Genomic DNA, 15801 nt, shown 5'->3' with positions numbered 1-15801 from the left:
AAGGCTTGACATGAAACACACATCACATGCTATGAGTTGCAAATGAAGTTTATTGTGCAGACACCAAGACCACAGTACTTTAGATGCAGAGCCAGCAAAACAGGCTATATACACAGAAACATATTTCCCTGGGGGCACTGCCAGGGGAAAGGTGCAGGCTTTGAAATGGGTCCTCAACAGAATACTTGTGGAGGAGTGGGGGAGGACCACCAAATGGGCAATGCAAGGGGGGGGGGCGGGAATGGGAGGATGGCTGGAAGCACAAACCTAGGCAATGCAGATTCTTCCCCAGGGGACAGAGGGTGTCACTGGCTTCAACTAATTTATTTGGAGAAGAGATATTTCAAAAATTCTATGTGGACATCCCTTTCCCCCAAAATGCTATCAGAGGTGGATGACAAGGTTTGATTTACTGTCAATTAGACGTACAGAGACAAGCTTCTACATTCTGGAGTGGGAGAATCAGGAGTAGGACTCCATCTTTATCTAAAAGAGAAGCTCACGTTGGGACCATAACCTTCACCAGAGCCAACCTTCTCAGATCCTCCCCCTCCCTTTTTAGAGCCACCTCCAGAGCCATATGCTCCTCCTGAGCCTCCTCTAGAGCCTCCTCCAGAGCCATAACCTCCTCCAGAGCCATAACCTCCTCCAGAGCCATAACCTCCTCCAGAGCCAGAGCCTCCTCTGGAGCCTCCTCCAGAGCTGTATCCTCCAGAGCTATAACCTCCTCCAGAGCCTCCTCTGGAGCCTCCTCCAGAACCATATCCTCCTCCAGAGCCTCCCCTGGAGCCTCCTCCAGAACCATATCCTCCTCCGGAGCTAGAGCCGTAGCCTCCTCCACCGCCACTTCTGGAGCCGGACCCTCTGCCGCTTCCAGAGCTGTATCCTCCTCCAGAACCATATCCTCTACCTCCAGAACCAGGGCCTCCATAGCCGGCTTTAGCTGCCACGTTGGAAGACACAGTGCTGCTTGTCACAGCTGCAGAGAAAGATGGTGTTACCATAAAAAGTTCTGACTGCCTCAGCCTGCCTCCACCCAACACACCACCCATAGGACAGGACCCACTTACACACAGTCACGTTGTTGCTGAGGTCTCCAGACATCCTGTAAGGGAGAGAGAGAAAAGAACTCAGGGCAGAGCACTTAGGTTCTGCATACATGTTGCTTCCCAAGTGCCACCTACAAATGTGCAGGGAGCCTCTACATCAGCCCCCAGAGCCTTAGAGAGCCCACCCTCTTCTGTGCTGCCAGATCACAGAGATGGGACCAGCCCCACATTTCCACACTGCCTGGCATCCCAATCCATCTAAGTCTTCTGCTCTGATAAAAATTATCAAAAGGCAAATTTTGCACTCCATTTTTTTAAAATCCATTTTAGGGAGTCTGATATCCAAAATCAAAGCCATGCCAGAAATTTTGAAAGGAGGCTGCACTGTGTGAATATTCAGTTCAGAAAGAACTGCAACTCCCAGTCCCACTCTCTGCCCCACCCTCCTCCACTTCATCTGGAATCTTTCCCACTGCCTCTGCAAGCTAGGGGTAGGAGGCCTGGCATCACAGACAGGCACAGAGCAACAGCCCGAGCCAAGCAGCTCCCTCTCTGTCATACTGGCTCGCTGGGGGCCCAGGCAGCTTCCCCCTCCAGTTGCTTATAGCCAGATTAAATCACTAGGGATGCTAATAGCACTAATAAATTTTTCCAACCACATTGGAGAGAAAGGTTCTGTTTAGGGAGGTTAGCAAATGGTTCTGTTTATGCCTCCAGAAACCTGCAAAGAATTAGGTTTGGCGCCTGCTCTGGGTGAGCATGCCCCAGCCAGTCCGCATGTCCCAACCCATCATCTCCCTATTGCAGATCACAATGCACCCCACAGACCCAGAAAGCAAGGTTTTAAAATGTCTAAGACTAACCTAGTTTCACAGCATTTTGCTTTCTCTTTCAGAAAAGACTACAATTAACTTACTGCTTAAAGTAACTTACTCTGCCTTGTTAGTCATTCCATATCAATAAATCTACCACTGTGTAATAATGCTTTATGTCCTGAATCTCTGCTTGGGATCATCGTGATGTCAGCTCTCAGCCATCAGAAGGCCCTGCTCCATCCTTGCTTTCCCTGCCTTTGCCTCCAACCCTGGCTCTAACAGAGAAGGGAAGGAGAGCTAGGGTCCCTTCTGCCCTCCCAGTGCTCTTCACCTGTACTCCTCACTCTCCAGCAGCTTCCTGTAGGTGGCAATCTCCACGTCCAGGGCCAGCTTGGTGTTCATGAGCTCCTGGTAGTCACGCAGCAGCCTGGTCAGTTCCTCCCGGGCCTGCTGCAGGGCCTCCTCCAGGTCAAGAAGCTTGTTCTTGGCATCTTTGGTGGCGTGCTCTCCCCTCTGCTCAGCATCTGCAATGGAGTCTTGCACATTCTTACACTAGGAGAGAAGGAGAAAAGGTTTCTCTAGAGAGTGGAGTCTACCTGGCAGAGAGGGAACAGAGGTGTTCAGGGTGTGGGAAGCCAGAATCACTGGCCCAGGAAGTGTGGACTTCCCCCAGAGTTAACGCAGGCTGCAAATAGCTGTGCTAAGACTTGCTGCTGTCTCGGGGGCATCGTCTTCCCAAGTCACCTTTGACTGTACCCTTAGGAATTCCCCATGAAGGCCTTTGATCCTCACAACACAGGGCCAGAATCATTATGGAAACATCTGATGTGGACTGCTTCGACAATCCTGTTATTTATGGAGCAGATCCTGTGCCTCACATCATCCCTTCCAAAGCTAATGTCCCGCCCTATGCCAACTCCCTGCCCTCCCTGCCCTTCACCACACAGCTGGCTATGCTCAGGGCTGTGCCGCAGTGGGAAGCTGTGGCTACAATCCACGCAAGTCAGACAACCTCTTGCTTTATTTGTTATTATTCCCTTTCACTGGTGTAAGCAATCAAAAAGTGGGCACAATTCTTTCCCTGCACTACTCCTTGCTTTAAATGTCTCCTAGGCCATTCTAAAAAATTCTTATAAGCCTTAAATTATGTTAAGCTCAAGGCATTTGGGATCAGCATATGCTAGATTAGAACATCTCATATTCTCCCCCCGCCCTCACACACACACACACACACACACACACACACACACACACACACACACACACAGTCTCCCACCCCAAGCCCCACTCAACCAGTGGAATTGCACCAGTCCTCAGGGCCAGGCCCCACCTGCTTCTTCACATGTTCAATCTCTCCTTTCAGTCTCTGGATCATGCGGTTTAGCTCATTGATCTCCATCTTGATCTCTTTCATGCTGTCTCCGTGTTTCCCAGCAGTGACCTGGAGCTCCTCATACTGTATGGGAAGAGGAAGACAGTTGCACCTGAGAGGAAACTTGGCTTGAGCCAGGGAAAGTCTGATACTGGTCCAGGGAGGGTCAACCAAGCCAGATGTCATGGCTGCATTTGTGGGAGGTTGGGGACCATCTCACACCCCCAGAAGGACTTCATGCCAACCTCAACTGGGGGCATTTGGGGTACTGTGGACACTTTTTCTGGGGAATGATGCCTAATTTCCATTAGATTAAAAACCTACAATCTTATACAGCATCTGGCTGGTAGAAGAAGCTGTGGCTCTCCTTCAGCACCTAGTACTTGCCTTGCTCTGGTACAGAGCCTCAGCCTCAGCCTTGCTCTTGAAGGCAATCTCCTCATACTGGCTCTGGACCTCGGCAATGATGCTCTGCAGGTCCAGGTTGCGGTTGTTGTCCATGGACAGAACGACATTGGTGTCGGTGATGGTCTGGTGCGTCTGGCTCAGCTCCTACAACACACGGGAGATCTGGCCATGGCTTCTCTGCCCAGTGAGGCAGCACCCCCTCCCTGGTATTCAGACTCAGCGCGCACTACATGGGAATTAAAGTGCTATAACCACCATTTCTTGGCCCCTGCCAAAGTTGTCCTGAGAATGGTGGGAGAGGGGTCTGTATTTCCAAGCCTCCTAGTTAACAGCCTTCACCAATTATGCAGTTTTGTTTAGGGACTCCAGAAAGAAGCTGGTTAATGGCAAATGCCTTATATTTTACTTCTTGTTTCAGAAGTCATGTATGTTCACTTGGGCTGGGATTGGAGAGATATGTTACATTTGACCTCCAAAGTATACTAGACATCGGGATAGGGACAGGACAGGTCTCTTCCTAAAGGGAGATGAACGCTGGAGAATGGAGTAAGGGGAAGTTGTCCTGGTGTGTCCTGAGCCTTATTTCTTGTGACATCAGAGAAAATTTCTCTCCTCCAAGACCTGCACGATAGAAGCCTCCTGGTGCCGAGAAATGATGGCAAGGTGAAGTCAGCCAGTTTATAAACCCCACCTATACCACCTTTTCAACCATTGGGAATGACTTTCCTTTGGTGGGAAGAGGGGGAAGTATGGTTCTATCCAGGAGCAGCCTCCTTACCGCATCAAAGAGGACTTTCATGAACTCAATTTCCTGACTCAGCACATCTACTTTGGACTGCAGCTCCACCTTGGCCATGTAGGTATTGTCCACATCCTATAAGAAAGATAAGGGGCTTCTGGTGAAACTCATGCCCACCACTCACTCACTAACCTTGTAGCTTTCTGGGTATGGGCCCCACCCTCTCTCAACACTTCACTCCACCCATCCCTGTTAGCTGCTCTCCAATATCCCAGGCACCTCCAGATGAGCCATGTCCCCATGGGACCTCTTGGGCATGGAATCCACTATGTGCCTCTCCTGGGGGCTCCATGCCCATGGTCACTGCACACACACACACACACACACACACACACACAGACCATCAGAACTCTGATAGGACCAAGCTTTGTCAACCATTCTCTCTCTCTTGCTTGATACACTATGGGACATAATGACCTTTGTGGTTTTTAATAGTCCCCAACTCTCCCATACTGTCTGTCTATTCTAATATCTTCTGAATTTCTCTGGACTTTATACCAAAGCCTCTGTAGGAGCCAGGCTGAAAACCCACACTTTTGCCTTCTAACCTTTGTCAGCACCACCTGCAGCCTCTTTTAGCAGGGAGGTCCCATTCCTTCCTCAGCTCTTTAGAGAATTAAGTGCTATCTGTGCTTGCATCTTTCATGAGCCAATATAGGTTTTAAGTAAGTTACTGATGGGAAAGGTTCTAGCAAATTGCACATCTTTGAAAATTGTCTCCAGAAGCTTGAACTACAGAAACACTTTTGTTTCCAAGAGAACCAGGGATAGACAGGCCCACCCCTTTCCCTGACCACTCTCTTTTCAGGTAGAGTTGTTTTCTAGCCTGTCTGTTTGGAGCACAGGCTTCTGAAGCACCCTCATTCCCACCCCAGCCATGACATTCTCTAGCTCACCTTTTTGAGTGTCACAAAATCATTCTCAGCAGCCGTGCGCTTGTTGATTTCATCTTCATACCTGTTGAGACCCAAAGGACATAGCTGTTAGACTAGATCTATATTGTTTACTTTTTTCTTTTCCTTTTTCTAGTGGATGCACCAAAAAATACAAAGATTTTCTTGGAATTATTAAGCACGCTTTAATTGTCTAAATTGAAATTATGATATCCTAAGTGAGGATGCTTTCCTATAAATGAATTCTCAAACATATAAAAAAGATGATTTCTAAATCCCTAAATATTTTTCTCACAAAAAAAATTGATAAAGATCCTGATGCCTCTCCCCTTTATCACCACAAATGCAACTGGGAGATGGGTGGCTTGCTAGGGGAATGATCAGGTAGTTCAAATCAATATTTATCTCCACTCAGTGTTTACTCTGCCACCTACCTCTTCTTGTAATCCTCAACGAGATCCTGCATGTTGTTCAGTTCTGAATTTTGTGATGTCCTTTCTGCAGATAGCGAATCCACATATTTCTTCAGTTGGCCAATGAACGCATGGAAGATGGGGTCCAGGTTGGTGGAACGGGTGCTGACGTTAATTTGCTGCAGCAACTCCCATTTGGTCTGCAACACCTGGTTCTGCTGCTCCAGGAACCGCACCTGCCATGGCCAGAAGAAGAGCACATGAGCTCTGGATTGCCTTCCTTTGGGACCTATAGAAGTCTACACAGCGTCACCCTCCCAAGCTGGAGGCAGGGTCATGCCAGACAGAGCTTACGAGGTCCCTGCCTCCACACTGGGAAAGCTCTACAGATGCCTAATATTACATTCAGCATTCTCCATGCACAGAACTCTTTTCCTACTTCACCATCCCCCAGTTTGTTTACCACTGTTCCCAAGACTCCAGGTCATTTCCCTCCCATTCTAGTTTAATTCCAGGCAAAGGGCCCATAAATCCTGGGGGAAACCCAAAAGCAGGCATCCACTGGCACTGCTCCTAGAAGTGACAAATGTGAGAGCACAGGAAGGCAGAACTCCTCGGTCTGGTGTTTAAGAACCTTGTAAATTCTTTAGGTTCAACTGCCTTGAGCTAGAAGAAAACCCTATATCACTCCAAAGTGACACCAATAAAGACTTTATGGGTCACAAAACTGAGAATGTTTCTCTTCAAGGCAGGAATTTCATTCGTCCCCAAGCAGATATTTCAGATTCAGCTTCCCAGAGTTCAGTAGAGTAAGAACTTCCAGGGAAGAAAAGATTATCTCAAAATATGTCTTACCAATCTCTTCCAGAACCTGCTGTCCCATGGCCTGAGCCCGTCAGTCCGTTACTTATCTGTATCACATTTTCTATGATTTTCAGAATTTTCCATAAATCTTAATTATTTAGGCAAAAACAATAAAGCCCAGGGCACAAATAACTCCTCATTGCAGACTGCTGTGCAAGATGTGTAGCCCGGGAAGCCAGCACCTTTCCCATTAGGGTATTGCTAATAACTCAGGCTTGTAAGACTACACTGATGGTCCCTGACAGAAACAAATCTCTGTGGTTTGCTTTCAGTTAGCACTGGAAGCAGGGCATCCTAACCATCAGAAGGAGCCAGCGTCTCATGACTCACCTTGTCGATGAAGGTAGCAAATTTGTTGTTGAGAGTTTTGATCTGCTCCCGCTCCTGTGACTTCACATTTTGGATCTCCGGGTCAACTTTCACATTGAGAGGTTGCAGGAGGCTCTGGTTGATGGAGACTTCATGGATGCCTCCAGGGTATCCTCCAGGACCCCCAAAACCTCCAGGACCCCCAAAACCTCCAAAGCCACCGCCACCTCCCATGCGGCCTCCACCAAAGCCGCCTCCTCCAAAACCTCCACCTCCGAAGCCGCTGCCACCTCCGAAGCCACTGCCGCCTCCGAAGCCGCTGCCACCTCCGAAGCCGCTGCCACCTCCGAAGCCACCTCCGAAGCCACCTCCAAAGCCACCTCCTCTGCCACCAAATCCACCACCGGAGCCAAAGCTGCCACCTCCTCTGGCCACACTAATGGAGATGCTCTTGGTCCCTCCAAGGCCAACAAGACTTCGACTGCCAAAGCCGCCTCCGCCACCGCCATGACGGCTCAAGCAGGAGAAGCTGGTGCCTGATCTCCGGCTCCCACCAGAGACCACAGCTGAGCCACTGCTGAAGCCCCGGAAGCCTCCTCCACCTCCTGCTCTTCGAGATTTGCACGTGATCTGACAACTCATGATGCCTTTGCCCAGCAAGGGAAGGTGACGTTTCCTGAGAAGACTTAAAGCTGGAGAGACGACTGTGCTATTGGGAGACTGTCAGGGTCCCCTTTTATTCTGCTACTGGGTGTTGGTGTGCATGGGTGTGGGCCCACTTATGCATGGGTTTGGTCTACCTGGAAGCTATTCCTGGTGTGTGATTATCAAGCTAATAGCCATTAAAAATCTACAATCAGCCCCATCCCAGAACTTGCTTTGATTGCAGACTTCTCCGGTTTATCTAGGCATCTGTCATGCAATTTGATTTTTGTAAAATCATCAAAAGAGAGATCAGAATGTGGGTTTCTCAATCTGAAAAGGGACCTTCTGCAGAATGCTGCTCCCTGCCCTGGATCAACCCAAGGGAGGCCAGCTACCACTCGGGCCTGTGCAGGCTCGCCACCCAGTTCAGCTAATAAGGGAGATAGCAGGTTTAGAGACTGTGGGAGCCCCCTCAATATCAGCATTAGCATTCTCCTTGCTTTTCCCTCTGCCCCAGCAAGAGTTTTAGCAAGTGCTTCTGCAGGTGATATGGGGAAATAGGCATCCTCTTATAGAAAGAAGCTGACCTAGAATCCCGCAAAGTAGCTATTGTTCTTCAAACTATCTTGCCTCTTTCCTTCCTGTGCACAGCAGGGATGCACAATAGCCAGGCATTGATGAGAGAGTTTTCTTTCCTGTAACCATAAGTTTTTATAACCATCAACTCTCATTTTTCTCCGTGAAAACCGGAAGATGAGGGGCTTAAGGAAAGTTCCTCGTCTGTGTCTGTCTCACTCTGGGCACCCAATAAGAGGTTGCAATCAAAGGCTTTCCACAGCTCTGAGATCCAAGTGTACCTTGACTTTGTCTACTGAGTCTACTGAGCAATTAGAAAGTCGGGCTCTTCAATGACACCCAGGGTTGGATGAATATCAGAAGACCCATCAAGTCACCAAGTGCACAGAGCACCCACACCTAAACTTAGTCTAGTCCTTCCTTTATCCATGTGTCCAAATACATGGGAGAGGCACTATGGAGAACCAGAGTTAAATTTTAAGTCAGAAAATCTGTTTGAGTCCCAATTTTGCCTTTTACTGTCTCTGTGACATTGAATTAAACTCCCTCCTATATTCTTAGCTATAAAGTGGGAAATCCATCTGAAGTGTTTTGAAGACCATGATGCACAATACAAATGTTAGGTGTCGTTATTTTGGGTGAAGCAAAGAGATCTCCTTTTCTTTTCATGTGCTGTGACCATGAACTTCACATGGTCACCTAAGTTACAGAAACAGGATTTCTCAGATCCAAGGGCAGAGTTAGCATACAATCATGTAAAACACATAAGCTTCCAGTTTAAGTCCCAGTTTCATTGTATTTTAGTTAAATGACCTTGGATAATTCACAGTCCTCTTTAAGCTTCAGTTCCTCATCTATGGAAAGTGAATAGTAAGAAGACTAAGACTGTTGTAAAAACAAAACCAGATAATAAACACATGTGCTAAGCACAGTTCCTATTTAATAGCAGAAACTCAGTGTGATTTACCTTCTTGCACCACCTCCTGCACATCTCCAATCCTGCCTTAACTATGTGGTGAGGAGGCAATGAGGGTAAAGTACAGGGAGCTAGTTATTCAAGAGGTTTGCTTTGCAATAAGAGAATGCTGAAGGAAGCAAATCCGTGTGTCTCCTTTCTTTCTTTTCCTCAATTGGACTTATATAATCCTAAGTATGCAAATAAATTATAAAGCTAAAATCTTTAGAGAGAATCTCAATCCAAAGTCAAATGTCATTATCTATGAATATCTGAACTACGCCCTAATTGTCCATTACTCCATCATGACTGTGCCGAGGCCACGCCAGCTTCGGAGGCGGGGGGTCTTAACCCCTCTGTGACTGAAAGGGATGAATATTTGTTGAGCATCTACTGTGCGCCAGGCTTGTGCCGGGCCCACAATCGGCATGTTTTAGTGCTCTGTAACTCTGCTCTCACACAGGGTCACCCTTTCCAGTGTCTCTGCTGGGTACCTCCCCTTTCTAGACCCATTGCCAGTTTTTGAAAGTCAAATTAAAGAGGGAGAGTCCTCCTCTTCTCTCAAGACATGGAGGGTGGAAGAATGCAATGTGAATGTTATATAAAATTTTATTTCCTTTTTTTTTTCATCTTTACCTTTTACATAATGTCAATGTGCTTGTCTAATAACAAGTTCCATATTCTTTAAATGAGTGAAATGGGAGTTAAGACCCTTGGTTCCAGCTGTGATTTTGCAGCTGACTTCCACTATGGTCCTCAATTTCTTCATCTATAAAATGGGAACATTATCCTAAATCCCCACTGCCCCACAAAAATATTGACCTGTTGGTGTAATGGGTTTTTAGCTTTGCTATCTCTGAGAGCAGAACAGCAATCCTATAGGACAATATCCTTTTAACCAGCTGCCAGCAAGCCCAGGCCCCTGGATGCTTTTCCTCATAGGTTTTCCCTTGGCCCTGGCCCGGTAGCTCCCTTGGCCAGAGGAGCAGAAAAGTAAGCTTGCAGTGTTAAGCAGAGAGAAGGTGAAGTGTTTCAGCCCTGGGAAATAAACGTGGATGCTAACACCAGCTTCTCCAGCAGGAATTAGTTTCCCCCTCCCTCTACTCCCTTAGCAGCGTGTATACCTCCCTTATGACCTCATCACAGTCCTCCTTGTATTACAATGAGTCGTGTCCCTGGATTTCTGCAGGTCAGAGCCCAGGTCATGTTTATCTTAACCCTAGACCTCTGTTCCCTTAGTACAGAGCAGTCACTTGGGGAATAAGCCTATGATTTAAACATCATTTCTAGGGTTTGGAGGTTGGAACTGCAGCTTTTCCCTGACATGGGAATGTGATGTGAGCAATGCTTGAGTCTGCCATGTACCTGGCGTTGTCTCAGGTTTCTGTCCCACCTCCCCCCACCCCAAATCCGGGCTTCCCTCCATAGGCCACTAAGGTGAGTCCTTTATGAAGACTCAAAGCATCAGCAGAACAGAGCTGCTGAGCCCTCAGGCTATCTGTTCACACAGCCACAGAATGGAAATCAACCTTTAGATTTCAAATACAAAACAAAACAAACAACAAACCCTGCTCCTCCAGCTTCTGCTACTGAGATCAGGCCGCTCAAAGGACTGACACCCATAACGTCCAATAACACCAAGAAAACAGTTCAGAAAGCAGAGAGGATGGCAGGCAGCAGGCTGGAAACAAGCTGTCCACAGGTTGGCCTGCAGTAGAACCCTCCCCAGGCAGCCGTACCCAGTCCCTGCGCTGCCTGCTGAGCCTGGTGCATTCCCTCAGAACTGCTCCAGCGTCTCTAAGGGAAGATGGGACAGGAGACTCCCAGGTTCCCAACAGGAATCACTTGCTCAATATCTCCTCCGGGCCATTTCTTTATAAGTAGTATGTTAAAACTGCTCACTCATCTACAGTCCCAGCCCCTGACCCAGTTCTCCATCACAGCCCTGGGCCTCCCTTCCTTTCTTACCAAACATGTTCTTTTTAGTTGTATTTTGTGTTTTTTGTTTTGTTTTTTTTTCCAATCAATCCCTTTTCTTACCACCAAACCCATGGCTACTGCTTTTATAGTGCCCTGGACAAACTGGTTTTAACTGAGAAGCCAGGCTTGTGGGTAGCCTGGCCCACCCACCATATGAAGTGCCCAACACCCCACTGTGCAGAAGTTCATTTCCAAATGCAGAGATCCTGGACTTATCAGGAAAGCCCACTGCTCAGAAACAAGGCAAACACAGAGAAGGAATGAGGGCAGGAACATTGCCAGGACACAGTAGGGGGTCCTCACGTGTTGGTTGAACTAATGAAGCAATCAAGCAACCAACAAAGGAAGCCTCAGCATCATACGTGGCACATAGTGGCTCTACTCAAGTCACTTTATTTCTCACTGCAGTGGCCAAAAAGTCATATGTAGTTCTAATTTTCTAATGGGGCCCCAACACCTCTGACCCAGGCAGTAGGAAGTTACACATCCTAGCTTGGTTCTGCAAGGGTTCAATCCACAGCTGAATGAATTCCAGACCTGTCATGGCTACAGACACACACTGGGGCACGTGCCTTGTTTGCTAACATGCTATCTAGCTACTGAAACCACTCTGACATATGTTCATGTGTGTTTTCACCCATATGTCTGCATTCACACAGAAAGAACCACAAAGGGGTCTCCCATGAAAAGTTCTTGCCACTCCCAACCCCAACCCTTGTTCCAGGCACCCATATTCTTACTCTCACCCGTTACCATATAGCCACCCCAACATAGAAAGATAAGACAGCTATCAAATATACCATCCCATCCTGGTGATTTCAGGGAAATGGGGTCATCATAGTTACATCACTTATGCCTTCCTCGCAGTTAGAGATTCCTCCAGGTTTTCCCAAACTTCTTACCCAGCCTCTCACTCTTGGAGAGCCTTCCTGCTAATTCTACATTGAGCTGCGACATTCACAGCTGTAACTCAGTCCGTGCCTCCATCAGGACACCTGCCATCTCTCCAGCAGCGTCCCCATGCCAGGTGCCCACCGGAAGTCCCATCAGATGCTTTCCGTCCACACTTTTCTTCCCACCCTCAGCCCCCACCTCACCTTGCCCTATCACTTACAGCTGCCCCCATGTGACCTCTTTTATTGCTTTCAAGGCTTCCTGCATTGGGATGGCTGAGGATAATGGTAGGAAGAGGCAGATGAAGAAATATTACCCCCACAGAAAATAAAGAAAGAGAGAAAAGCCAGAAAACAAATGAAATTTTAAAATATTAAATAGTCTCTTATTTCAAAATATTAAATAATCTCTCATGTTCCACAGTCTAGCAACAAAGTTCTTCAAGATGCTTTCAGACCTGTGGTACCAAAAATGCTTTGTTTTGGAAGGAATGGCTAAAGGGCTTGATTCTGAATGATCTGCTTGCTACAGGAATGTTTATCCACCCACCTCCAAGCAGAAGGAGGAAGAGGAGGAGAAAACTGTTCAAAACTCTCTGAACAGTTTATTTTTACATCAAAAATCATGGGTCTTCCAAACTCTTTTTTAAAATATGTTTTTATTGATTTTTAGTGGGAGAGGAATAGAGAGTTAGAAACATCGATGAGAGAAAAACATCATTAATCAGCTGCCTCCTACAAGCCCTCTACTGGGGATTGAGCTCAAAACCCAGGCATGTGCCTTGACCGGGAATCAAACCATGACCTCCTGGTTCATGGGTCAATGCTCAACCACTGAGCCACACTGGCTGGGATCAAATTCTTCTTTAAAAGCCTTTTAAATTCTAAAAAAATAAAAAAGGCAAATGAAATAGTTGTTAATTAAGCAGTGACTGTTTAATAGTCATTTATTTGGGATGTGTCAAGTTTATGACACTCAATTATATTTTTATGAACTGGAGGCACACTTCATAGCCCATCAGGTATTCAAAGCAGTGTATTTGTCTCTAGTTAGCAGTACATTCTTTTATAAGGGAAGTTGCATGATAGACTGGGAAGAACGTGTCTAGTTGTAAAGGTCAAGTCCCTCAGTCAAACACCAACCATGTGACCATGGCATGTCACCCCTCTTGCTGGGTCTACCTTTCCTTACCTGTGGACTGAGGGGTTTAGAAACCAACAGGAAAAGGAGCAACATTAGATGAAGGTCAGCCCTGTGCCCAACTGACTTCAGCCCTCAAGACTTCCTGAGCCTTGGTTTTTCTCATCTGCAAAATGGGGGCATTGAACTACCTATCAAACCCAGATCCTGTTTTCATTTATTTTCTCACTGAAGGACAAAGGAAGAAATGGCAGCTGCAAGGCAGAGACAGAGGACCTGGGTCTGTTGCTTCTCCTTTTACTCTTCCTCTTTTATTGGCATCAGAGTTCACCAGCAGACCTGGGAGCAGGAAGAGAATGTCCCCTGTTCTTCTTGGGCTCCACATTAGCCTTTAAGAAAAAATGAAACAAAACTTTGTCTGAGTTTTGGGGTCTCTGGGATGTCACATCTCCAGGCTCTCTCCCCTCCCTCGGGCAGGAGCACTTTGGCTGTGTCTGGCACATGTCTGAACCCCCGAAGCACATCCTAAGATGGGAATGTCATGGAGCCTCTCAACCAAGATCCTAGGGCAGAGGTGGAGGAGCAGAATCTGTGTGCACCCTATCTTCCCTACCAGCCCCCCAAATCAGCACTCTAGCTGGCACCTAAACACTAGAACATATATGTTTAGGGCTTCCCGAGCCCCCATACTTCAGGTCAGACTCCACACAGCCACACCGTCTGATCAAGGCCAGTCCTCTAGAGACCCATCACTACATCCATGCAGCTGACCTGTATCCATACTTTGGAAGTCCCCAGAGGGCGAGGATGGTGCCTGCACTTCTCTGCGGCTTTAACTCCACAACATTCACTATCAAGAAGGGATAATGCTTCCTCATAAGGAGGAATGATAATGAGACACTTTTATGGGGGATGTGTGGTAGGGTTGTGAAGGCAGGTCCATGACACCCAATCGTGGCTGACATTTTCTGTTGCCCTACTCTATGTAGGTACTGACCAAGCATAAGTCCCATCCTCCATAGCCAGCAGAAAAGAGTGTCGAGTTTGACCAAGTAGGCCACTCTCAGGAGCCCTCTCCCACTTGGACAATGGACACAGCATCTGGAGTTACTGATCCTGGAGAAGGGCAGTTCACTTGTTTGGCCTCCTTGGCAGGACCTCAGATATCTGCCACTTATGCCCTGCCAGTGTGGCTCAATTGATTGGGCCTTGTCCTGTGCACTGAAAGGTTGCTGGTTTGATTCCCAGTCAGGGCACATGACCAGGTTGTGGACTTGATCCCCAATAATTGTCATGCAGGAAGCAGCCAATCAATGTTCCACTTTCACATCGATGTTTCTCTCTCCCTCTCGTTTCCTCTCTCTCTCTCTAAAAATCAGTAAAAGTATTTTTTAAATATTTCCCATTTGCACAGAACTTGGTCCTTCATGAGGTGTTTGTTTTACAACCTCACTCTCATTTTTAATCTGCTGACAATCCCATGAGGTGAAAATTATTACAGGTGGGGAAACAGAGACATCAAAGGATTTGCTATAATGACACAGGGCTTGTGCCCAGGACACTTGTTGCTTTTTGATCACAGGGATTCACAATGTCTCTCCAGACACCAGAGAGCCGATGGTTTGGAACCGCCACCCTCCCCAGCTCCTCTCCATACACCCTCCCTCTTTTTCATCTCTTCAAGCCTCTCCTGCTCAGAATCCCCCTTTTCTAGATCAATCACATGGGTTGCCTGTTCCCCCTTAACTCTATGCTCCCTAGACTATCACACCCGTGCCTTTGTTTCCCCTTATTTAGCTGATTTATTACTCCACTTTCTCAAGTGGGAGAGCCATGTTTGTGGGTGTTGGCTCACACACTCCCACGGGAGTCCATGAAGAGTCCAGGGAGAGTCGATGGCTGGACCCTGGGCAATTCCTGCAGAGTAGGGTGCTTATTCGGGAGTGTGCCATTTCTCTGGGGAGAGGTAGTAAAGTTCTTACAGATTCTCCCTGGGGCCCATGACCCAAATAGGTTTCCACAGCACTGTCCTGAATTGCTCTCACTTCCTGGTGTTTCTTGCCACCTGGCCTAGGTCCTGACTACCCAAACAGCTTGCCTCATTGCCACAAATTTGCTGACTGACTCTGTATTTTTGGCCACTGCTTTGGCCACACATGGCAGCCACAGGAAGAGCCTTTACAGTGTTAGGATGCTCTGGGTTTCTGCTCACACCCAAGAGGTGGAGACGGTGGGCAGGGAAGTTGTTGTGGGTGTGGGTCCAGGAGGGCTGGGAGGAGAAAGAATATGATTGATTATCAGATTGAGTGTGAGAAAGAGAGGTAGTCCTCTCTCTCTCCCATGTGTGTCCCAGGACATCTGTATGTCACCAACTAGAAAAGGTGGGATTAATCTTGGCATCCTCCCCCTCCATGAAAAGTGTGAATTCGCTGGCAGGCCCTTTGGTATGGCATTGCAGGAGACAGCAGGGAGTTTCCAAGGGCCTGGGTAAGAACCAGTTTCCGAGGCCCTCCCCCAGCTCTCTTTGGCCACAGAGGTGCTGGCACAGCAGGGCTCGGACTGAGCCCAGGTGTGCTGTGACAAGAAGAATAGCGAGAGAGGCACCCACCTGCCCCATGCTGGAAGCTCTGCTCCATGGGCAGTGGGAAGTGAGGGGTAAATCAAGAATGCCAGTTGGGGAGTAGCCATC

At 47.7% G+C, this 15801-nt stretch overlaps 1 protein-coding gene across 1 annotated transcript; it reads right to left on the bottom strand.

Annotated features, from left to right (window-relative positions):
• Positions 1 to 482: 482 nt before the first annotated feature.
• Positions 483 to 7564, bottom strand: KRT2 (keratin 2; the record flags this gene model as incomplete). Its single annotated transcript, XM_080659036.1, has 9 exons — positions 483 to 979; positions 1071 to 1105; positions 2196 to 2416; positions 3195 to 3320; positions 3624 to 3788; positions 4423 to 4518; positions 5340 to 5400; positions 5771 to 5985; positions 6944 to 7564. 9 exons carry the CDS (start codon positions 7562 to 7564, stop codon positions 483 to 485), a joined length of 2037 nt encoding a protein of 678 aa, XP_080515162.1.
• Positions 7565 to 15801: the final 8237 nt, after the last annotated feature.

The sequence above is a fragment of the Plecotus auritus genome (assembly GCF_963455305.1).
Source record: "Plecotus auritus genome assembly, chromosome: 3".
NCBI lineage: Eukaryota > Metazoa > Chordata > Mammalia > Chiroptera > Vespertilionidae > Plecotus > Plecotus auritus.
Note: the sequence above shows the minus strand (reverse complement) of the source record. Positions and strands in the feature narration are given on the sequence as shown.